This window comes from Mixophyes fleayi, chromosome 3 (assembly GCF_038048845.1).
Source record: "Mixophyes fleayi isolate aMixFle1 chromosome 3, aMixFle1.hap1, whole genome shotgun sequence".
In the NCBI taxonomy this organism is placed as follows: domain Eukaryota; kingdom Metazoa; phylum Chordata; class Amphibia; order Anura; family Limnodynastidae; genus Mixophyes; species Mixophyes fleayi.
The window spans coordinates 253,397,408-253,423,879 of NC_134404.1; the positions used below are offsets into that span (position 1 = coordinate 253,397,408).

General features: G+C 42.2%; 1 protein-coding gene across 1 annotated transcript in view; it reads right to left on the bottom strand.

The window, feature by feature from the left end:
- Window positions 1–26,472, bottom strand: part of LYST (lysosomal trafficking regulator) — a 461,445-nt gene that overhangs the window by 27,915 nt on the left and 407,058 nt on the right. Inside the window, exon 48 of the mRNA XM_075200948.1 lies at window positions 25,196–25,293. Within this exon, the coding sequence (XP_075057049.1) occupies window positions 25,196–25,293 (98 nt within the window). The remainder of the gene's footprint in view (window positions 1–25,195; window positions 25,294–26,472) is intronic.

The following is a 26,472-nucleotide window of genomic DNA, read 5'->3' on the forward strand; positions in this document are numbered from 1 at the left end:
CTCCCTCTTTGCTGACGACATACTCCTCTCCCTGATGAACCCTCAGGTATCTCTACCCGCCTTATACAAACTTATGGATGAGCATGACCTCTTCTCGGGAAAAATGTTATTAAATCAGAGGCCATGCTCCTCCATGCCTCCCCTTTGGACTATTTTACTGACCAATTTTGCCCTATGCTGGCAGGCAAATAAGATCAAGTATCTTGGAGTCTATATCACTTCGACTTATGATAGGAGGGGAGGGAAATTTTCCCGGTATAACCTGACTAAAATCAAACAAGACCTAGAGACGTGGAAGAGCTACATCATATCGTGGCTAGGGAAGATCATCGCTATTAAGATGAATTTGATCCCTAAACTTCTATATCTTCTATATCTCTTCCTTCCTAAAGTTTGTATGGCGTGTCAAGCCCCTTAGAGTTTCTGTAGCAGTGCTGAAGAAGCCCAGGGCCCTGGGGAAGTAGAGGCTTTACAGAAATTAAACTTTATTATTTGGCATCCCATTTAACTCAGGTAGCGGTTACCTATGTCCCCTACCAGTCCATAGCGTGGGTGGACTTGGAAACCCACTTTGGGGCCTTTCTAATATAGATAGACCACCAACGGCCTTCTTTCTTCAATCCCTCAAATTTTGTTTGTCGCTATGGGACTCATGCCGGGTCAAATATAAATTGTCTTCCCTCATTTCACCTCTGACTCCTCTCTGGGGCAATCCACACTTTCCTCCTGGTAACTCGACACAGCAAGTTAAACACTGGATAAGTGTAGGAATACGGATGATCTCGGACCTGGCAGTTGATCGAGCTTGGGCCTCTATGTCAGAGCTTTACCACAGGTTTGAACCTTTTCGCCCGCTGTTCTTTGAATACTTCCAGGTCTGACACTTCGCAATGTCCATGCCTCCCCCCTGCCGATGCTCTCCGGACCCTTACATCTTTTGAGCATATGTGTCTACATTCCCCAAAGGGATGATCTCTGGGATCTATAATTGGCTTACAGAATATACTTTTTAATACGCCATGCCAGCATGAGCGGGAATGGGAAAATGACCTGGCACCTCCTCCAGATGACTCTTGCTGGGAGGAGATCAGGGAGGCGAATGCCAAGAGCTCGATTTCTACATTAATTAAGGAAACGGCCTACAAATTGTACTATAAACAGTACTATACCCCTGACAAGCTGTACAGAATGTTTCCCACGGCCACTCCGAGCTGCTGGCGGGAATGTGGCCAGCGAAGTACGATGCTACATATATGGTGGACCTGCCATCGTATACTTCCTTTCTGGAACATGGTCTGTTTCTTACACTTATAAACTCTGTGTCAGAACAACAGTTAAATAGGGACCCCTGGTCATTCCTTCTCTCCCGTTCTATACCTGATGAGAGCGTGCCTTCTAACAAGCTTATCTCCCATATATTGGCAGCAGCTAAATCCCTAATAGCAAAGCATTGGAAAGACCCCAATGCTCCCTCCATGCAGGAACTACGGTCTTACATTTGGCATGTCGCAAGCATGGAGAGTATAACGTACTATTGCCACGACAAATGAAACAATTTTGACAAGGTGTGGGCCCCGTGGTATTCGCTAGAAAGCCATAGTTGCCTATCCAGTACAGCTCCCCCTCCTGTAGTCGTAATATAGTTCTTGGGATGCCTCCGCATCCTCCAGGCTGGGTACAGCGCGCTGTTGGTGAGTAATACCTGTCTGTTATTTAATCGCTTATTTAATCATTTGGTTTAGTTCTTCCTAGCCATGTTCCATGTATACTTATTAGCAATATCGTTAATAGAATTTGTGCCTTTCTACCTCTTCCCTCCTCTTCTCCCTCTTTCCCCCCTACCCCACTGATATAAAGTATAAAACATGGAGGAGACACCTTGTATATTAATACTCTTGTGTTCAATATGTTGATTGTATTTTTCCAGTTGTTTCCTCTTCAAATAGTTTGAAAGAAAAAAAAACTATTAACACCTCTATTTTCAAAAGCATTCTTACTTTGCACCATTTTTTCCACACTTGTCTAAAACGTTTGCACAGTATTGTATATGTGTGTGTGTGTGTGTGTGTGTGTGTGTGTGTGTATGTATATAAGAAGGCAGAAGTGGTTAGCACTTTTGCCTCAAAGCGCTGGGGTCATGAGTTCAATTCCCGACCATGGCCTTATCTGTGTGGAGTTTGCATATTCTCCCTGTGTTTGCGTGGGTTTCCTCCGGGTGCTCCGGTTTCCTCCCACACTCCAAAAATATACTAACAGGTTAAATTGGCTGCTATCAAAAATTGACCCTAGTCTCTCTCTCTCCCTCTGTCTGTGTATGTTAGGGAATTTAGACTGTAAGCTCCAATAGGGAAGGGACTGGTGTGAATGAGTTCTCTGCGCTGCGGAATCAGTGGAGCTATATAAATACATGGTGATGATGATGATACATATATATTTTTTTATATATATATATATATATATATATATATATATATATATACACACATACATATATACACACACACATATACAAACACATACACACACAATTTACACACATACATATACTCATATATATTTATATGCATATATATCTTGCCTAGGGCCCCACAGAGTCTTGATCCGGCTCCTATGCACCTATCATTTTTTATTAATTAACAATGTGCAGTGGAGTAATTTTATTATTGTAGAAAATATGTCAATATTCTCCACCTGTGATATGGTGGTGGATGGTTCCATAGAGTGTGAGCTGTAACAATTACACAAGATCTGAGATCGGTTAAACAGTTGTATGATCCAAAACTATAAAATTTAAACTATACAATTTAACTTTTTCCAATTTTATGGTGTTAATGAGTGTACATTTATGCAAACATCTTTGCTACCACACCAAAGTACTGATATGTTGGCATCCAAATACATGTGATAGAAAAAACAAAAACTAATTGTTCAAAAATCCCATTCAGTAGTTTTACCATTGGACGTCAAGAAGGCATTTGGTAGGGTCTCTTGATTCTTCCTGTTTCTAACCCTGGAAACTTTTGGTTTTAGGAGCAAATCTCTCACAACCATTAAGGCGCTATCTGTTAACCCCACCTTCAGGGTCGTGACGACTGGCCAGGTCTAAGACCCTTTTCATCTCTGTAATGGCACCCAACAGGGTTGCCCTCTCTCACCATTGCTATTTGCAGTTTGTATTAAAGCACTAGCGGCTGTGTGACTGGATCACTATTAAATAACTTTTGGTAAAGAAATTATTTAAAGCAAATAGCGCAGGGCACTTATTTATGCAATTGCACATGCACTTATTTTTTATATTGTGATATAGAAAATCGTTATCTCTGAGACCAGGGTAGAAAAGTTGTTTTTTCTGTTTAAACTTGCTATAGGATATGCCTATTTCTGATGTATATATCTGATACAATGAGCCTGTGTTTTCCAAGCCTTTGGTGTATTGTGATGTGGGGAAGTGGCTTTTTTTTTTTTTTTTAAAGTTGTTCTGTGGAAATGTGTATTCGGCGACTGTCTGAAGTATTCATGCCAGTCAGACGTTTTGACTTGCAAGTGAGTCTCCTATAAGATAAGATCCAGGAAAATACAGCAAGGTTTATAAGAATTTCATAGCTAAGTATAAATATTAGTGGCTTTGGAATGCATGTAAATCCATGTTTGTGTAAATAGAGTACATCCTGGTACTAAAAATAAACTATTTCGGAACTGTATAAAAGATGAGCTTTGTGAGAATGTAATGTATCATTCTGATGTTCCATCTGACCTGACCACTGATACCTTAAATCAGTGGAACTGTCCTTGTCAGGGCACTTGAGCAATAAACATCACTCTGCTTCAAAGACCTGCTTGACAACTTCTTCAATATTGCTGTAATCCTGTGACCTGCAGATTAGACCCTACAATCTAATCCGTTCTCTGGCTGTCTGAGGTTGGGACCCAAGCTTTTCCAGTACCACCACTCTGCCTGCTACCTGCAGCTCTGGTTAGTGTGATAGGCCAGGGAGGATCCATCCACAGCAACCCAGATAAATAGTAAGAGGTCCGGGAGTTACCAGCCCAAGTGTACCAGCACAGGAGTACACTAGCAGTGACAGTTACCCAGAAGAAACGTGGTTCTGAGCGCCATAAAGGAGCTCAGTGGTGGCAGAATTATAAGCCCCTCCTACTGCGGCAAGAGGGCACATTTGGGATAACGAAAGGGAACGGTGGCAGAGTAAGCCCAGCCGCTTCCCAGCATTACAGACAGGGTGGCATAGGCGGTCCATCCTGTCAGAGGCTGCAATTAGGTACAAACATCTCAGGAAGCCAACTGGGACCTAGTCAATATAAAATAACGTTGTTTGCAAATGATGTGCTTTTAAAATCTCTTCCTAATCGTCTCTCTGAACTAACATGCTACAGACCCACATCTGGAGGCATACTCGGAACGTGGCACGGAGGGGACTAAATAGGACCCGAGATCCCGGGGAAGTTCCTATCGTGGGATAAGTGCTCCCCGATACCAGCCGCCACTGCTATATACTAACAAAAAAACACAATCTTGGGACGGACAAAGCAGACACCTGCTCTACTCATACCCAATTCATAGTGTTTTTGGACAATATGCACGAACTTGGATAAAAGTGTTATTTGATTCCATCATAGACTTTTTGAAAACCACATTTGTCAGCATCTCCACAGCAAACTATTGCTCCCAGCATATCCTGCCTTAAATCAACTGTGGCTGTATAGGATTGGAATTTCTAAGACAGTACACATTGTGGAACTTATGGTGACCAAACAATGTTCTATTATTATTGCTGTGTCTCTCAGTTTCTATCAATTATTAAGACTGAATTTCACTTGCTGTTTGAGTAAATCATTCACTTGTATACAGTTTAACCCATCGGTTAAACACTATATTGATCTACCTGCATGTACCTATTTTATCAGTGCACTGATGTTATGATATGTTTTGGTTGCAATATATAACCATTGAAATTATCAGCAGTCTGAGTTCTTGCATCTAACATTCAATACTCATTTGGTGGCATCCGGCCCTTCCTCTCCCAAGATGCCACCAAATGCCTTATCCACTCTCTGATCATCTCCCGCCTGGACTACTGCAACCTCCTCCTCACTGGCCTCCCCCACTCTCATCTCGCTCCCCTTCTATCTGTCCTTAACGCTGCTGCTAGGCTTATTTTCCTTTCTCTCCGCTCCACTTCTGTCTCACCCCTCTACCTAGCCCTTCACTGGCTCCCATTCCTTTTCAGAATCCTCTTTAAGCTCCTCACACTCACCTTCAAGGCCCTCGCCAACTCCACTACGCCCTACATCTCTACCCTCCTCTCTATTCATGCTCCATCCCGCCCTCTCCGTTCTGCCTCTGACCGTCGCCTCTCTTCCCCCCTTATAACCTCCTCCCATGCGCGTATCCAAGAGTTCGCCCGCGCTGCCCCCCTCCACTGGAACAAGCTCCCTCCCACCATCAGAACTTCCCCTAATCTGTCCAGTTTCAAATGGGCCCTAAAAACTCACCTTTTTCTTAGAGCCTTTCTGTCTCCCACTTAACTTCCTACCTTATCTTCTGTCTCCGTCCCCCTACTCTCCCTCTCTCCCCTGCCTCTCTCTGTCTGTCCACCCCTCCCCTTAGATTGTACGCTTCTCTGAGCAGGGCCATCTCTCCTCCTGTTTCCACCACTTCTAACTCTGCTCTCCAGCTACTTAGCCCTCCTCCTTGAGGGTCCTCCACCCCACGTCCACTCTCGCTCCCTCCTCCCCCCTGGGGTCTCCCTGTCTTCCGCGCCCTCCTTCTTGGGCCCTGTCGTTTGCGGATCCTCCCTCCCCCGCCCTCTCTAGCTGTGCATTGAGCTTATTGAGTTACTGTGCTTACTGTTTACTGTACTGTGCTGTCTCCCATTGTACTGTAATTTGTTTGTCCCTGTACGGCGCTACGGACACCTTGTGGCGCCTTATAAATAAAAATTAATAATAATAATACTCATTAAATATCGAACTTGCTCTGGTGTCTAGTGTTTTTTCTGTACTGCTATACCTGGGAGGGTTGGAGCCCACCCTTACTCCATCTATTCCCTACAGGCAGCCGACAACATACTTACAAAGGAAGCGCCGATACCCAATTCTTTGTATGTAACATGCTACGGACGATTGTCCAGTTATAAAAGCAATGACACTAAATCCGAGGCCATTGCATTCTTTGTCCCTACCAAACGCAAGCGCGCCTGGAGGAGCCATTCAAATTTCAGTGGTGCCCTCAGGTAATCCGGTATTTAGGCGGACAATCACAAACATTACTCTGACCTGTATTGATTCAACTACTCTCCTCTGATTAATCGCATAAGTCAAGCCCAGAGCAAGGAATAGACTACAAGGAGATTAGGAAAGTATTTTTTGCTCAATATGCGATCACCCCTGAATCCTACCTCACTAAGTTCAGAACTATGGCAAGAAGCAGTGACGCTTCTTATACGGAATTTAGAGTTTATTGCAAAGAAACTGTAAATTGGTGGCTAGAAGGGAAGCAAGCCACAACCGAGACAGACATTAAAAACATCTCTATATTGCAGCAGCTAATGAATAAAATGGCTACAGAAATTAGAGAGTGGGTGGTGGACAGAAATCCCACTACCCCAGAGAAAGCAGCAGCATTAGCCGATGAATTCCTGGCAAACTGGCCCCAATGGAGGAGATCTAGCAAAGGTGAATGGGCGACCATTCGAAGGACCCCACATGATTGAGACATACCACTGGCTACATCATGCCCTGTAGCGCCAGATACCCCAGCCGCCCACTCTAGTGTGCCCAGACATTGTGGTTCAGCAGTATCCGACCATAGGAGGTGCTACACTTGCCAACAACTGGGACACATACAAATACAAAGAAATTACCCACGGGGAGGAAGACCATTCTCTGGATTGAGACCAGCCTCGAGTTTCAGTGTGCCAAGGAACATCAATTGAAGGTGAGGAGGGGTACTACGAACATTATACGCCAGAGGCGGATAAAGTAGGCTGGTGGAGGTGGTAGCAACAAAGTGTGAAAAAAAAAACTGAAAACATTCTGACAATGCTGGATACATTTTGTCTGCTTTAAGGATATGTAAAACTTAGAAGGCCTCAAACAAAAGCACAAAATTTTGTGAAGCCTTAAATAGGGAGTGTGACCGGATGGACTGCCTATGCCACCTGTCTGTTGCTGCTGGGAACCAGCTGGGCTTACTTTGTCATTGCCCCCTTTCGCTATTCCGAATAGGCCCCTCCTGCCACAGTTGGAGGGGCCTGCTGCCACCACTGAACTCCTTTTATGGCACTCAGAACAACGTTCCTTCTGGGTAACTGAAGCTGCTAGCGTAACTCGTTGCTGGGGAACCTGGGCTGGTACCCCTGACCTCTTACTGTGGATCAGGGTTGCTGTGGATGGATCCCCCCTGGCCTATCACACTAACCAAGGCTGCATGGGTAGCAGGCAGAGCAGTGGTACTGGAGAGCTGGGTCCAACCTCAGAATCAGTCAGAGAACGGATTAGAGTTTGGGTCTAATCTGTAGGTCACAGGATTTTCAGCATGAAAGATATTTTCAAGCAGGTCTATGAAGCAAGTGATGTTTATTTTCTCAAACACTGGTTGAAGGTACCAGTGTTCAGGTCAGATGAAATCAGAAAGATACAATTCAGTGTACAAGTCAGTGCATTTTATACAGATTTGGAAGCACGCTATTTTTAGAATCAGGATGTAACTTGCTTACCAAAACAGATTTACATGCATTGCAAAGCTAACAATATTTACACTAATCTGTGAATTCTAGAAATGCTGTGATGTCCTGCATCTTTGTTTCAGACGCAGGATATATAGCAGCACAATTTAAATTAAACCTCCAAGTGAAACCTCACACATCAAAAGGTCTGATTAGCATTAGACTTTTTGTTCCAACAGTTGCACAATACACACTCCCAAAGACAGATACAACAAAGCATTTCCTTGCACCAAGATATGCAAAAGGCTTTCCAAACAAAAACTTATTGTATCAGATATACATCAGAGAAAAGGTATTTGCTTTTGAAAGGTTAAAACAGAAAAACCACATTTTCTACCTTGGTCTCAGAAATAACTATTTCCTATCTCACAATATACACAATATCAAAAATAAGTGCACGTGCAATAATATGAATAAGTGCCCTGCGCTACTTCCTTTAAATACATTTATATCAAAAGTTATTTATCAGTGATCTAATCACAGGGGGATTTCCCAAGATAAACATTAAGGTGCATTTGGCTAGTTCCTGATCATATTTTTGTTATCATTCTTCACCTCCTGTACACCTGTGTGTATCCTGTTTTGAAGTATGTAAGGAACGTGCAATCTGTAGCTACTGAGATGATTAGGTCCTAATCTTGGGGGAAGTAGTGATCTCTTCCTAATCATTTTAGTAAGGGCAGGGCTGCATGTGGCAGGGACAATGTGGTGATGTGTGAGGGAAAGAGAGACACATACACACAAAGAGTGAAAGGCATGGACCGTCTATGTAACCCTGTCTGTTGTTGCCTTGGAACCGCCTGTACTTTGCCACCGTTCCCTTTCGTTACTCTGAATACGCCCCTCCTGCTGCAGTAGGAGGAGCCTGCTGCCACCACTGGGCTCCTTTATGGCGCCCAGAACCACGTTCCTTCTGGGTAACTGTCGCTGCTAGTGTACTCCCGTGCTGGTACACTTGGGCTGGTACCCCTGACCGCTTTCTATGGATCAGGGTGCTGTGAATGGATCCCCCTGGCCTATCACACTGGCCAGCTGCTGGGTGGCGGCAGAGCGGTGGTACTGGAGATCTGGGTCCAAACCTCAGAAACAGCTGGAGTACGGATTAGATTTAGGGTCTAATCTGTAGGGCACAAGATTACAGCAATATTGAAGAAGTTGTCAAGCAGGGTCTTGAAGCAGAGTGATGTTTATTGCTCAAGTGTCCTGATAAGGACAGTTCCACTGATTAAAAGGTATCAGTGGTCAGGTGAGATGGAACATCAAAATGATACATTTCAGCTTACAAGGGATTCCTTTTTATACTATTTTAGTCACAGCCTTATAGGAAATTTTTAGAATCAGAATGTAACAAGTTTACCAAAGCATAGATTTACATGCATTGCAAAGCTAACAATATTTACGCTTATCTGTGATATCCTGCATCTTAATTTGACCACACAGGACATCTGACAGCAAGTCTAATTGCATCTTCCTATGACCCTCACACATCAAAAGGTCTAATTAACATGAGTCCTTTCTTCCAACAGTTGCAGAATACACATTTCCTCCAAAGAAAACAATTCCCCAAGAAAAGCTGCAAACCCCAAACAAGACATTTCCTTACACCAAGATATACAAAAGGCTTTCTAAACAAAGGCTTATTGTATCAGATATATACATCAGAAAAAAGATATTTCCTCTAGAAAGGTTAAAACGTAAAAAAAAAATAATCTCCCCCTGGTCTTTAATTTCAGAGATTCCCTTACCAAAATATACACAATATCAAAAGTAAGTGCATGTGCAATTATATAAATAAGCACCCTGCACTATTTCCTTTAAATAAATTTGTACCATAAGTTATTTATAAGTGATCCAGTCATACTCCTCCCCCTTTGTCCATGTGGCAACAAGCATGCCATGTCCAAACTATTTGGCTCCTGGTACACAGTCTCTTAGGGTTATCGGAGGTTACCTGGAGAATCCGGCTCTTCCAGTCGAGACAGTCCATCCTCAATGCTGTGAGCCTTTTCTTGTTTGTGAATTATGTCAAAGTCATAAATTTGGACTGCAAGGCTCCAGTGCAACAAATGACCATTTTCCCCTGAGGTTTGTTGTAGCCACTTTAAAGGATTATGATCAGTCACCTCAGTAAAATGTCACCTGTATAAATAAGGTTGAAGTTTTTTCACTGCCCACACAATGGCCAAACGTTCCTTCTCAATTGTGGCATACCACACCTCCCGGTTTCACAGTTTTCTGCTCAAATAGGCCACAGGGTGCTCCTGCCCATCTGGCCCCACCTGGCTAAGTACTGCTCTAAGTCCATGCTGTGACACGTCAGTTTGTTCAATAAAGTCCTTGTCATAGTTAGAAGCCAACAGTACTTGTCAAAGTCCAATAATTGGATGAAAGTATATTAATATTATTTTACCGTGTGATTGCATTCAGAACGCCACGTGTCCTGACGCAATCGCACAATAAATAACGCACGCATACACTTACACATTCACTTATATATATTTGATATTTATTAAGGTTCCAATCCACATTTATTGATTAGTAAAATGTATTAGATTGTTTATTTGTGCATATATAATAGTGTAGTAAAGGTATTTATGGTTCAGGTGTTTTAAATGGTAAAGAGTTTGGTCTTATATTAAAGCTTATTTCACCAGCATTAACCCGGTGTGGACAGAGTAGTGATCACTTCCAGCGATCGCAAGATACAAGCAATATGAGATTAATACTCAAAAGTACTTTTATGTGGGTCAGTTTGAACTGGTCATTCAGAGTGAAAATATGTGGACAATGGGTGGGGGAGGTTGCCCCTCACCCCTTTGAAAGGATAAAATGAACTGACCTATATCTTGCAAGGAACTGGAATATAATTAACACTGGACCAATGAAGACCTTATTATGTTATAAGTGCTATCTGTACACTATATACAAGCATGCTGGCTTTTGTTCTAGCTCTCTTTGATATTGGCAACGTAAAAGCATGGCTGTATTCACAGGACCTGGGTGAAGAATATAAGAAAGATGTAATGTATTCAGTGCTTTTATACTTTCCTGCTTTATTGTAACATCATTAATGTGTAATAATGGCTTGCTGCAAATTATGATATATATTGCAATTAAATATATTTGTGCGTTGGAACCACAACAATCGCATTGGACAATGTTTTATTGGTAAGCGATAACATGACTTTAATAATTTGGGGGCTCCAAAAGGCACTACACGTTGCTCAAGGATTCGCAAAACTAATGGATTTCAGTTTACCAACAAAAGGTGGGGCATCATATATGGGTGAGAATATCCGCTTTGTGCAATCTATGGGGTGCTAGTGAGAATTTAAGGACAAGAAAGAAAGAAAAACTTTCTTTTTCATGTCATTTAGCGATTTAAACGTGGTTTATTTGCTTAGCATACGTATATGTGTATGTTGCCACGTGTTTAAACAGTCGTTTTGATAGTCTGTTATATATGTATAGTATAATCACTTGTTAAAGCCCCTGAACCGTTATTACTATTGTTTGGGAAATTGATTTTCTGCGCAGAAAACAAAAGTGTTTATTGTGTTATTGTGTGATTAGAAAGAGTTGATTTATTGTCTTAGAGAGACAGAGAGTATCGGTTGCTGTCTGACGAGGCAGGTTGCACAAGTGGTGATCGATATACGGGGCAGGTATACTGGTGGCGAAAACAAGGGAAGTTTTCGCAAGCGCGCCCAATAGTAATCGCTGTGCTTACTGATAATTAGTATCTTTGAGCGGTGCGATCAGACCGCACAGTGCAGAGACCGTGATTGTGACTTGGGAGAGCAGCTGGAGACGATTACGCTGGCAAGGTGGGTAACCCCAATTCTACCAGTTGGTAATATACTCAGCAGATTTGTTGGAGAGACAGGGTATCGAGGAACTGATATCCCTGTGGTTCACACGTTGATACCAATTGTAAAGCGCTATGGAATTTGCTGGCATTATATAAATAAATGTTGATGATGATGTGTTAGGTGTTCTTTGTTTAGTACGAGAAGAAGTGAGTGGACGCAGCTTGAGCAATTTGTCCACGGCCATTAAGATCTCTAGCAGTAGTTGTGTTGTGCAGTGTTGGAGAAATATTCGATTTTCACATGGGAGCTAAGCATACGCTAGAGATGGTTGATGTTCTGCCTGAGGAAAAGCCGATTAGTTCGGCGAGGTTTCCTATGTTTGAGAGATATGGTTCATACACAATGGCGTATTGCGACAAATGGGTCAAAGTGACCAGGGATTGTGTGAGGCCTTTTCCAAAGATCGGTAATTTTCAGAGGTGTTAAATAATGTTAGAAATAAAGTATGTTTGATTAAATCAACAAAAAGATAATCAAACACAATGACTGTTTAAAACTGTGACAACAGGAATGTAACATGTGTCAGGGTAATACATGCATAGCAGAAGTAAGCGTTGCAAAGCGAAGAGAAGGGAGCGCAAAGCAGGAAAGTATAAAACTGAATAAAATTTTTAAAAAAAACAACTTGTAAAAATAGCAAATTTAACTGATAATCTGTATTAAGTGTGTAACTATTCAGGTTTAAAAGGTGAGTAACGTAAGTGTATATATTTTTTTTGTGTGTGTTTGAGTATGATGGGTATGATTGAATTTAGGAAAAAAAAAAAAAAAAAAAAGACCGGGTTTTTCAAACAGTCTGAAGAAACCTTTTATCCCATGCATAAAGTACAGCCAGGGAAAAGAAGTGTAACAAAAGAAATTTGTTGTGTCTATGCAATGGCTTAGATTATATTCATTGTGTCCAGACAAATGGATGGTCTTAGTTAATTGACCATGACTGCAATGAAGCTATATAGCCTTAGAACAATAGAAGGATTGTAGATAACCATTGCTAGGGAATTTTTCATGGTCACCAAGGAATGGAAGCAAACTAAGGATTTTTTATTTTTTTTTAATTGTTTGTTTTGTTTTTCGTTTTTGATGTTTGTTTGTTTTATGTTATCTTGTGTTTAGTTGCCTGTCACTGGTTGATAAGGATTGAAAGCAAAAAGAAATATCATGTTTGTTTTTTTGTTATTTGAAATTAACTTTATTTTGTTTCTCTTTTTTGTAGATAAGGATAAACAAAGAAACATATATACTTAGTGATTAAGGGGATTGCTTGAGGAGTACAAAGCTTTCCTTGAAAGACAAATTAACAATGGGTAATTTGAAACATTCTTCTAATTGCAGTGGCTCATGATAATTTATTTGGTTGAGATTCATTATTCAGAATGAAGTATGCACATACTTTGCTCAAATGTTGTTTTTATGTATTTCAGGTAGAAACACATGCGAGATACAAAGTATGCGTAACCAAGGGTTGAATTTGCAATTCTTCATTATATTATTATTATTATTATTATCATTTATTTGTTAGGCGCCACAAGGTTTCCGCAGCGCCGCACATAGTACAAACAGTAGACTATACAGGGTATAACAGTACAGAACAATAAACAAAAAGTACCAATGCTTCAGAAACTCCAGGCAGGCAGATGCAATAGACACGGAGCAGAAGAACGGGTAAGGAGACAGGAGGGAAGAGGGCCCTGCTCATTCGAGCTTACATCCTAAGGGAGGGTTGACAGACCAGGCACAAGAGGAGCCGGTTGAGGCAACGGTAGAGAGGGGAGAATGAGCGGAGGAGATAGGGGTTAAGTGGATGGGTGGTAGGCTTTGAGAAAGAGGTGAGTTTTGATTGTACGTTTGAAGGAGCACAGAGTGGGAGAGAGGCAGATGGAGCGAGGGAGGTCATTCCAGTGAAGGGGGGCTGCACGGGAAAAGTCCTGGATTCTGGCATGGGAAGAGGTGATCAGAGTGGAGGAGAGGCGACGGTCATTGGCCGAGCGAAGGGAGCGGGCGGGAGTGTGAATGAAGAGGAGGTTGGAGATATAAGGGGCAGTAGAGTGGGAGAGAGCCTTGTAAGTGGTGGTGAGGAGTTTGAAAAGAATTCTGTATGGGAAGGGGAGCCAGTGAAGGGCAAGGCAGAGAGGGGAGGCAGAGGATGAGCGGTGTGAGAGGTAGATGAGTCTTGCGGCCGCGTTGAGTATAGAGCGGAGGGGGGAGAGACGAGAGTGGGGGAGGCCAGTGAGGAGGAGGTTGCAGTAATCCAGGCGGGAGATGATGAGTGCGTGTATGATGGTTTTGGTGGCCTCCTGAGAAAGAAAGTGACGGATGCGGGCGATGTTGCGTAGTTGGAAGAGACAGGCTTGGGCAAGGGAAAGAATGTGGGGGCAAAAGAGAGAGAGGAGTCAAGGGTGACACCCAAGCAGCGGAGTTGGGTGACAGAGGAGATGGTAGTGTTGTTAACGACAATGGAGAAGTCATGGTGGGATGGGTGGTTGAGAGGAGAAAAGACAATGAGTTCAGTTTTGGAAATGTTGATTTTGAGAAAGCGCTCCGACATCCAGGAGAAGATGGCGGAGAGGCAGTCAGATACCTGAGCGAGGAGGGTGGGGGAAAGATCAGGTGAAGAGATGTAGAGTTGAATGTCGTCAGCATAAAGGTGATACTGAAGGCCAAAGGAGGAGATGAGAGCACCAAGGGAGGAAGTATAGAGGGAAAATAGTAGAGGGCCAAGAACAGAGCCATGAATAGTCATGAGTCTATCGCAAAGGTATATAGTTAGCATGATCATGAGATACCGAGCTCCATACGAGCTAACGATGGACAACACTGGATTGGATGGGTGACGTAACCCCCAGTTAAACTTGAGAAGAATGGGGAAGGGTGATAGTTTAGTGAATAGCTAAGGGGATAAGTGGAAAAGTAGAATCATATTCCCATAGTGTCCAATCCAGCTGTCCTTTTGCTGTAAAATCTCTTACTTTGCTTTTCTACTTTTCTGTTTGTCTGCAAATTATTTTTTTTTGTTTTATTATTCATTGCTCTCTCTCCTAGTTCTCATTCTTTACATCTCTGTTAGTATCTCACCCTTTTCTTGTAAAGAGATACATAAACACGTAGACATGGTCTCATTCATGGGGCTAAGACATTTGTGACATCAGGGGTACACACATTACATTGACCTAGTCACGGAAGTAGCTAAGGGTTTGTTTTTATGTGTATAGAAGCTGCTGATTTTAAGCAGAGGTTTTGTTGTGGAAATATGATTTATGTTTTATAGATTGCATGTGGTATCTGGGTTTTTTTTCTCTCCTGTGCAAGATGTGCCTTTATATATATATGCACAAAGGGTGGTAGGAGACAGGAGACTTGCTGGAGGTTAGACATACAGATATGCATCTTTGTGTAGAACATTGGAGTAGGATTTTTTCCACAAGACCTGACATAAGTAAAACCCTAGAAAATGTAAAATTTTCACGTTTTTATATTTTTCAACGTTAGATAGAGATGTGCTGGATATTGTTATAATGGACAAATGTTATAGAAATGGACCCCTTTGCCCTTCTCACTTAGCCAAGTAGCTGAACGTGTGGGATGGAAAATGGCATGTGAGTTGGCAGAGAAAAAAAATCAATTTATATACATTGGTCTTCAGTATTTTTTTAGTATAGGGGGCGACATTGAGGTGACTGAAAAACTTTTTTTTTTATAACAATGGAAGTACATAAGTAGAACACTAATATTCCATGGAGGACTTGTGACAGTAACACAGTTACCAACTGAAGTAGCTGTTAAGTTCACACTTACACATGACTGTACATGATTATCACAATAGGGCGGACATGGATGTCAAATGGACAGCAGGGATTTATGTGACAGCCGACAAATCTGTTTCGTTTTTTTGTATTGTTTTAAATTGTGTACACACACACACACAAATTAGTTAATATATGAGATTTGTGCTACCTGAAGAATAAACAGTCTGGAAGGTGAAGGGAGGTGGTCAGGAGTCTGCTGGACCCTGGAGAGATGGACAAGGTAGTCCAGTAGCTCCCAGAGTGCATCTCAGTGGCCTAGCGGATGCAGCACATGGTCTGGCTCAGCTGGGTAAAGGAGGTATGTGCAAGCTGGTAAGAGTATATTGGTGTGCATCAGACGTTTCCTCTCAAGCTAGTAAGAAGGCAATGTCCTGTCTTGATTGAGAGAGTGTGTCAGGAAGACAATACCAATAGAGCCATCCCATACCCCTCCTACATATGGACTTTCTCCAAGTAAAACAAATCCACAACATCCAATTACCACCTTGCAGGATCCTCACGTTTTTACTGGTGTACCGATGAAATATCTGGGTAAAGGTGTATTGAAATGTTTCTAATGTATTGCTGTGTCATGCTCAGGGTTTTTGTTAGAAGAGGTGGTATCCCTAGAGGTATGAAAGGTGATAGGGGTATTCATGTTATTGGTAATAACTGTACAATGTATGAGCAGTGATAGTGAGTTACATACTTTTGATTAGCCACAAACCAGTGGAAAAATAAAGTAACAGTACTAGCTAGAATGAATTGAATGGAATGAGGGTTGAAACTTGATTGGAGTGACTGGTAGCTTCGGCCACTAGTCCTCTCTACTATCAAAATCACTCCTAAACTGCCTCTTAACCTGTCAGCTTTTGAAATGTTTTTGACTTTTCCTGTGATGAGTTTGTAATGAAGAGACTGTTCTAGACCTTGAGAGGAAAAGCAAATAGTGAGACAGCAACCGAGAACGTTCTCCTGAGGTGTATGATGTTGGACTAGCAGAGTAAGTTGTGGAACTGTAATTTCCTGCGCTCAGATTGTTTGACAGACAGGTACCAAGTGTTGATGACCAGCATCACGTCCTTAGGGGTAGCAGAGAGACACTGGTACCCATTCCATCCACTGCAGAGGAGTCAACACCCGGAGAAGGTTCCAATTACACTCGTGAATCTGTTTTGGTAGACCCCGATTGAAGTTAACAACACCTGAGCCAAGGACTTTGCAAAAACAGTTGTCCAGCATGAAGTAGTAGTAGTTCCTGTTTTTACCTGTCCCGTGTTTCTCTCATTCTGTTTTCAGGACAGTCAATTCTTTCAATTGTGAACAAGTGACAGAGACTGGTTCAGGTAGTGATATTGAGGAGTTGGGAATGAAGGGGAAGTTGTTAGCACAATTGGTCCAGCCAATTACTCTATTTAATTCAGGGATAAAGGAAAAATTTGAGCAGGCATCCTTGAGAATGATTATCATTCTTGGGTGGATAAGGTTGTAGACCAAACTGAGTGCTGGGTGTGCTCTCACGTGCCTCAGAGATTATATAGAGTAGGACTACTTCTCTTTCCACTAAATATTCCTGAGGTACCCTAATTATGGGGTGGGGGGTCACTAGGGGAAAGGTAATAGAGCTAGGTCCTTTAGTTTGGAGTCTCCCAATATTCGGCAGGCCGATCACTGTTTCACGTACAAAGAAACTTGAGTATTGGAAGACTGGAAAGAACGAAGACAATAGCCCGCCCCACAAGTATTGAAGAAAAGAACTGTTGATATTATTAGAGTGTATATACTAACTCAAGATAAAGTAGATTATATATAACATTGTTGATGGACATAGGATGATGTTATTAGTGAATTAGTGAACATGCATTGTTTAAATGATGTCTGAGTGTGACTGGATCACAATTAAATAACTTTTGGTATATATTTATTTAAAGCAAATAGCACAGCCCACTGATTTAAATAAATTGCCAGTGCACTTATTTTTTGATATTGTATATATTGTGATATAAGAAATCGTTATTTCTGAGACCGGGGAAGAAATTCGTCTTTTGTTTAACCTTGCTATAGGATATGCCTATTTCTGATGTATATATCTGATACAATGACCCTGTGTTTACCAAGCCTTTGGTGTATTGTGATGTGGGGAAGTAGTTGGTTTTGTTTTTTTTTGTTGTTCTGTGGTAATGGGTATTCATCGACTGTCTGAAGTATTCATGCCAGACAGACCTTTTGACTTGCTAGCGGGTCTCCTGCTTCTGAAATAAGATCCAGGAAATCACAGCAAGGGTTTTCATAGCTAAGTATAAATATTAGTGGCTTTGCAATGCATGTAAATCAATGTTTGTGTAAATAGAGTATATCCTGACGCTAAAAATAGCAAGTGTCTGAAAGGTATAAATGCACTTGTACACTGAAATGTATCATTCTGATGTTCCATCTGACCTGACCACTGATACCTTAAATTAGTGCGACTGTCCTTGTCAGGACACTTGAGCAATAAACATCACTCTGCTTCAAAGACCTGCTTGACAACTTCTTCAATATTGCTGTAATCCTGTGACCTGCCGATTAGACCCTAAATCTAATCCGTTCTCCGGCTCATTCTGAGGCTTGGACCCAATTGTATCTTTCTGATTTCATCTGACCTGAACACTGGTACCGTCAACCAGTGTTTGAGAAAATAAACATCACTTGCTTCATAGACCTGCTTGAAAATATCTTTCATGCTGAAAATCCTGTGACCTACAGATTAGACCCAAACTCTAATCCGTTCTCTGACTGATTCTGAGGTTGGACCCAGCTCTCCAGTACCACCGCTCTGCCTGCTACCTGCAGCTCTTGTCAGTGTGATAGGCCAGGGAAGATCCATCCACAGCAACCCGGATGCATAGTAAGAGGTCCGGAGTTACCAGCCCAAGTACAGGAGTACACTAGCAGTGACAGTTACTCCGAAGGAACGTGGTTCTGAGCGCCATAAAGGAGTTCAGTGGTGGCAGCAGGCCCCTCCCACTGCGACAGGAGGGGCATATTCAAAATAACGAAAGGGAACGGTGTCAAAGTAAGCCCAGCCGGTTCCCAGCAACAACAGACAGGGTGGCATAAGCGGTCCATCCTGTCACACTGAGCTAAAAAACATGCTTAGGACAGATGAACATGTTAGGCATGAAGAACTGTAGTACAATATTCTATATTGTTGATACATGTTCCATATCACCCTTGAAGGGCATACAAAAGGTTATCTCCGAGCTCCAAAGGTCTAAGTTCCATAGTAAAAGTAAATTGTTTCTAGGATTGTGACTCTCTTTTATGGTAACCTGACTGAGATCTACAGACAGTGTGGTCATACACAAAGGGGGACATGCATTACAGAACAATGAAACGTACTACTGAGATCCTGCAATAAAAAAATCTTTAAAGCGATAGTTTTGTGTACTATCAAAGGGTGGTGCTGTCAAAGTCAAATAATTGGATGAAAGTATATTGATTAATATTGTTTTACCGTGCAATTGCATTCAGAATGCCACGTGTCCTGAAGCAATCGCACAAAAAATAACGCACGCATACACTTACACATTCACTTATATATATATTTGATATTTATTAAGGTTGCAATCCACATTTATTTATTAGTAAAATGTATTAGATTGTTTATTTGTGCATATATAATACTGTAGTAAAGGTATTTATGGTTCAGGTGTTTTAAAAGGTAAAGAGTTTGGTATTATATTAAAGCTTATTTCACCAGCATTAACCCGGAGTGGACAGAGTAGCGATCACAAGATACAAGCAATATGAGATTAATACTCAAAAGTACTTTTATGTGCGTCAGTTTTAACTGGTCATTCAGAGTGAAAATATGTGGACAATGGGTGGGGGAGGTTGCCCCTCACTCCTGTGAAAGGATCAAATGAACTGACCTATATCTTGCAAGGAACTGGAATATCATTAACCCTGGACCAATGAAGACCTCACTAAGTGTTATCTGTACACTATATACAAGTATGCTGGCTTTTGTTCTAGCTCTCTTTGATATTGGCAGCGTGAGAGCATGGCTGTATTCACAGGACCTGGGTGAACACTATAAGGAAGATTTAATGTATTTGGTGCTTTTATACTTTCCTGATTTATTGTAATATCATTAATGTGTAATAATGGCTTGCTGCAAATTCTGATATATATTGCAATTAAATATATTTGTGCGTTGGAACCACAACAATCGCATTGGACAATGTTTTATTGGTAAGCGATAAAATGACTTTAATATACTGGAGCATGAACCAGGACTTCTTTTAACGACTGAAATGCCAGCTCACAAGCAGGTGTCCAGCCAACTACTTTGGGGAGTTTCTTTTTAGTGAGATCTGTCAGGGGCTTTGCTACAGTACTAAAGTCTGGGACAGAACATCTGTAGTCAACTTCAATAGTTAAGAATGCCAGTACATGTAACTGGGTCGTTGGCTGTGGCCAATCTCGGACTGTCTCTACCTTAGCTGGTTCTGACCTATCCAAACCTCTCCCCACACGGTGATCCTGGTACTGTACCTCTGACATCCCCATCACCCTAACAGTCAGACATGCCCACCCCATCTTCCCTAACACCAGCCCTATGTGCTCCAGATTATCTTCCCAAATCTCACTTAAATTGGAAATGTCTTCTAGGCAACCCTGAAATCTGTCCAACTCATCTACAAAAGCGTTAATAAAGGGCAAGGGGTAGGTGTCAGACATAGTCGAATTATTCAACCGGCGGTAGTATACGCAAAAGCCCCGTGGTACCACCAGTAGAACCTGTTCAACTGGTCTATCCCCCATCTACATTCCTAGCTACACGGTACAACAACCCTTTATGCCAGGTCACACTCCCCAACTCCATCGTGGGAAGTCTGCCGCCAGCCTGGCACCTCATGTCTACCAATGAGGGATCAGAGAGCTGCACTGCCCTGGACTCTTCCCTGCGGCCCTCACTATCGTCTAAGTCAGGATACAATGCAGGGGGGTCTATGTTTGGGTGACTAGGGTGAAAGTGGGGTCAGTCAAAGGGGGGTCACTGTGATCAGTTATACTCACCACTGGAGTTAGCATACTACTAGGGACAGGAGCATCACCGGGCACACCCACAATATCAAGCTGGTAAGGGACAACATCCTCTGCATTGCTAGGGGACGTAGTATTTCCAGAGGCAAAGGGCTGGCTGTTTCCTGAAGAAATAGCAGATGTGGTATTTTCCTGTGGGCTGGCTGAAGCTGTGGTTGCTGGTGATGGCTGTGGTCTTTTCCTCTGGGCTGGGTTGTGCAAGTGTAGATCCTGAAGACTGTACTTTAGAAGTTTGACTCCAGGTAATAGAGTTGAGAAATGCGGTCACATTTCCACCCCCAACATCGTTGCCCAAAATCACATCAGTTGGGAGGCCATCCATACCGGCAACATCTCACAAATCCTGGCCACCTCCCCAGTCCAGATACACCCTTGCTACAGGCACATCTGTCACGGTAACTTTGGCAGTCGATCCTGGAATACTGGAGCAGTATCAATAAGATGGGAACGCACTACAGTAATTGAGGCCTCAGAGTCTCTCAGTCCTTCACCCTGCATGGGTCCCACTTGGACCAGCTGCAGGTTCCTCCACATGTTTTTACTGGGTCTTTTGGACACACAAGCGACTCTCTCCGCTAAATCCCCTTCAGACCCTCACATTCAGTTGGGCTGGCAGGGGTGGAAGCAGTCTCTAATGGCTCGCCTTCGCCAGTTACGCAAGTCAACCGGGCCCCAGGACTCGGATTAGGGGTACGAGTCTGGGGTCATGCTCCGGTGGTCTCTGATAACTCCCAGGGACAGGACAGGGTGGTGGCTGGCGAATGGAACACGAAGGGTTAAGTACTTGATTTTGGGGGTGATTAGAAGAGGGGTGTCCCCTGACTGTACAGTCCTTTGGGGTTGGCTGTTAACCTGGCGCTTCTGCCACTTTTGCCTCATGGCTACATACTGATCCGCCAACTGGGAAGCGGCTTCCAGGGTGGCTGGTCTCTGGTCCAGCACCCATTCTGTCACCTCCGGTGTGCACCATCGGTAAAACTGCTCTTGGCACATCAGGTCTATTACCACCTCCATAGTCTGGGCACCTGCTCCGCGCACCCACTTCCTGGCTGACTCCCGCAGCAGGTTGGCAAACACTTCCTTTGTAAAGTCCAGCAACTTCAGATGATAGGTCTCTGGGGTAACCGTTTAAGGAGTGCCCTTTTCACTATATCATAATTCGCACAGTCCTCTGTGGGCACCCCACGGTAGGCCTTCACTGCATGTCCTTGCAGTGTGGGCACCAGATGCTTAACCCATTCCTCTCTGGGCACAATGTGTAGCCTGCAGGTCCTTTCAAATCCCTGCAGGTGCTCATCAATTATCCCATCACAGTCCTCAAATTTAGGGCAGGGTAGAGATGACAGCCCTGATCCTCTAGGGGGCGACTCCCCCCTGAGCAGCATGGCTGGTGCCCTTCCCTCTTGGTGCCATGCCTCGATGACCTGTGCCCGCTCAGCTGCAGATACATTGTCCCCTAAGGCCACCAGCTAAATCTTTAGCCTTGCAGTCCTGAGCTCATCATAGGACAGAGGGGCTGGTTGTGCGGATGCAGTCTGCTGGATAGAGTTTGCTGCAGGCTGTTGAGCAGGGATCTCTGCTGTCTGGGGTACCATGCTGTCTGTGCCATTCCCTCAGTGCCACCCTCCCCTTTTGTTAATCTGAATACGTCCCTTCTGCCACAGTAGGAGGAGCCTGCTGCCACCACTGGACTTCTTTATGGCACCCTGGGTAACTGTCTCTGCTAGTGTACTCCCGTGCTGGTACACTTGGGCTGGTACCCCTGACCGCTTACTATGGATCAGGGTACTGTGGATGGATCCCCCTGGCCGATCACACTGGCCAGCTGCTAGGTAGAGACAGAGCGGTGGCACTGGAGAGCTGGGTCCAAACCTCAGAAACAGCCGGAGAATGGATTCGATTTAGGGTCCAATCTGTAGGTCACAGGATTACAGCAATATGGAAGAAGTTGTTAAGCAGGGACTTGAATCAGAGTGATGTTTATTGCTCAAGTGTCCTGACAAGCACAGTTCCACTGATTAAAGGTATCAGTGGTCAGGTCAGGTGGAACATCAGAATGATGCATTTCAGTTTACAAGGGATTCCTTTTTATACTTTTTTCGACACAGCCTTACAGGATATTTTTAGAATCAGGATGTAACCTGTTTACCAAAGCATAGAATTACATGCATTGCACAGCTAACAATATTTACGCTCATCTGTGATATCTTAAAACCTTGCTGTGATATCCTGTATCTTAATTTGTACACAGAGGACATCTGATAGCAAGTCTAATTTCATCTTCCTATGACCCTCACACATCAAAAGTTCTAATTAGCATGAGATTAGCATGAGTCCTTTCTTCCAACAGTTGCAGAATACACATTTCCTCCAAAGAAAAGAATTCCCCAAGAAAAGTTGCAAACCCCAAACAACACATTTACTTATACCAAGATATACAAAAGGCTTTCTAAATAAAGGCTTATTGTATCAGATATATACATCAGAAAAAAGGTATTTCCTTTAGAAAGGTTAAAACAGAAAAAACAAATTTTCTCCCAGAAATTAAATATTGACTTACCAAAATATACACAATATCAAGAATAAGTGCATGTGCACTCATATAAATAAGCGCCCTGCGCTATTTCCTTTAAATAAATTTATACCGTAAGTTCATTATACATGATCCAGTCACAATTTGTGAGGGATAGGTCATGTCAAACTAATCTAATTAGTTTCTACGAGGAAGTTAGTGGGAACTTAGACCAGGGCAGCACAGTAGATATATTTTACTTAGATTTTGCAAAGGCCTTTGATACAGTATGGTATACCAGGGAAGGAGAGGGAAAGAGGGGAAAAAAGTCAGTGTAATGTGAGGCACTACCAAGATGCTCGTTAAAATATAACTTTTATTAGGAATTGATTTAAAAGGAAAGAATTGAGCGAAATAGTTAAAAGAAAAATAGAATAAAAACGTGATATGTGATTAAAATGCTAAATAATTTGCAATGTCCCACTTGTCCTCCTAATTGTATCAATACCCGCTACAATAGCGCTTAAGGCTGCGTTTAAGAGATATAAAGTTGGTATATAATATATAGCAACCCTAGATTACATGAATTGCGGAGACCAGTTAGTGTTATATCTCAACACTAACAGCCTGAGGTTTCTATCCAAATATCCTTAAATGGTGCTAACCTGCATCGGGCTGAGCCTATAATGAAGGCATCGGAGGTGGAAAAACTGATCTGCAAGAATCGCGGGGTTTTGTGATAAATACCCTGCCTAAAATGAAACTGGGGAGCGATTCCTGCTTGAATCTAAGCAATCTAAACAAGGGAAAACAGATGAGACAAAACGCCTTTGATACAGTGCCATACACGAGGTTGGTTTACAAAATAAGGGAACTGAGTCTAGGAAACAACATTTGTACTTGGATCGAAAACTGGTTTGAGAATAGGGAACAGAGAGTTGTGATAAATGGAACATTTTCTAATTGGTCAAAAGTTTTAAGTGGAGTACCTCAAGGTTCCGTGCTGGGACCAACTCCTTTAATATATTTATTAATGACCTTGGTGATGGTTTAGAGAGTAAAGATTCTATTTTTGCAGATGACACTAAACTCTGAAAGGTAATAAAATCAGAGCAAGATGTAGCTTCTCTACAGATGGACTTAAATAAACTGGAGGATTGGGCGGCCAAATAGAATATGCGGTTTAACATAGATAAATGTAAGGTTATGCATTTAGGGATCAAAAACAAGAACGCAATCTATAAATTAAATGAATTAATTTAGGAAAATCTATAATGGAAAAGGATTTGGGTGCTCAATTTCAAGCAGCAGCTGCAAGGGCAAACAAAGTATTGGCATGCATAAAAAGGGGCATAGATGCAAAGGAAGACAGTGTAATTTTGCCACTGTATAAATCGTTGGTAAGACCTCTTCTTGAATATGCAGTACAGTTCTGGGCACCACTCTATAAAAAAGATAATTTGGAACTAGAAAGGGTTCAGAGAAGGGCAACAAAATTGATAAAGGGTATGGAGTCATTAAGTTATGAGGAAAGGTTAGCCAGTTTAGGCATTTTTACTTTAGAAAAGAGGCGTCTAAGAGGAGATAAGATCACTATGTACACATACATTAAGGGTCAATATAGAGAACTTTCATGGGAACTTTTTACCCCAAGGACTATACACAGGACACGCGGTCACCCCCAAAGTTTAAAGGAGAGGAAATTTCACAACCAGCAAAGGAAGGGGTTGTTTACAGTAAGGGCAGTCAAGATATGGAATTCATTGCCAGGAAAGGTTGTGATGGCAGATTCAATAGATATGTTTAAGAAAGGGTTAGACAAAGTTTTAGCGGAAAAGTGTATCCAGGGGTATGACCGTTAATTAAAATGAATTGATAGTAGTGGAAATAGGGTAAAAATAGGACTGCAATAGGTCCGGGGGGATTTTCATAATTGAAACAGATTGGGGGTTGCTTACTCTGGATCAATTTCAAATATAAGTGCTGGTTCGCAGGAGATCCAAAATAGGTTGAACTTGATGGACTGGTGTCTTTTTTCAACCTCATCAACTATGTTACTATGTTACAATACCTCCAATTTGTTTCCTGGCTTTGCCATAGTCTTGACAGTCAGATATAAAGCTCACTTGGCATAAATGATCAACTTTATTACATCTCACATAAAGGTCTACCAGTTTCTGATTAACCACTCACCTGAATCGCACACTGTTGCAATGTCTCCTGTTGTTTCACTAGCAGAAACTGCTGTTACAGGACTTTTGTGGCCCGTAAGACTTTGAACATAACATAACCTTAAAGTAAAAAAAATAAAATATATATGAATACATGACTATACAAATGTGTCAGGTGTCATCAAATGTGATAATGTTATTTTGTACAACATTTATAGCTTTACAAAATCACTGATTCACAATTATTTCTGTTTGGAAGCTTACAAAGTTCCCTTGATATGCATTATATTTGAAGCAAACTATGGACAGATTTAGATTAACACCACTGCAAATCTAAAAGATGCTCACATACATTGCAATTTTACTGGCTAGTTTCTAGTTATTTTCTGCGGTCATATTTTGGAACTAATAAAAAGAGAGTCCCTAAAGATGAAAGCACTTGAACAGCATACTTGTGTGTTTTTCAGTAGCTTGCACTTATCAGTGAGGGATAAATTATCCTTGGGCCAGGCCGATCAATAGGGGTAAAATTGGGAGGGATGGGCACCTCATATATATCCCCCAGGGAAGAATCCAGTTCAGTCTGCTACACGAGATCCCGCCCACCCATCCTTGAATTCAAGTTTTCTCCTTGCATCATCGTGTTTTAATCAATGCCTTTTCTCGCGTCTCAGAGCAGGCACAGTTGGTAGGAAGGGCACTGCGGGCAGCGGCTGATGAATATGGCGCTATCGCTGATTGGCCTCAGGTCACTGCCCCCTTCGAGGTAAAGTGACTCTTGCTTCTTTTTGTGTGAGGGATCCCTTAGCCTGCTTAGAAGCAGGTTATTGTGAGTCGAGAGGGGGTGTGGTCACCTGCCGCCAGATTTAGCGGAGTAGCCCGGTTTGTTATGTGGATACAAGGCCAGTATGCCATGTTCACACTTGGTTTCAGTTATCAGTCATTAGCTGTCCCGCAGTGCACTTTGTCCGCCACCAATTTCATTTAAATAATCTGTGACCTAATTTTGCCACGTATTCAATCTCTGTGTCGTTATTTTAAGTGTTAAGATGTTAAGTATGTAAGTTAAGATAAGACATAGTATAGGTAAGGTTTGAAATTACATCCAAGTTATGATGGTTAAGCACATGCTAACTCTCTAGAACATCTAATCAGAAAACAGTTTTCTTAAGTGAATTTAAAGTCATAAAAGCAGAATAACCAATGTCACACTTTGTATAGAGCTAACCCTTAATATGTGATCAGCAGGATGACTAGTTCACTTTTGTCTTTCCTTACAAATATAGTAATATAAAATTA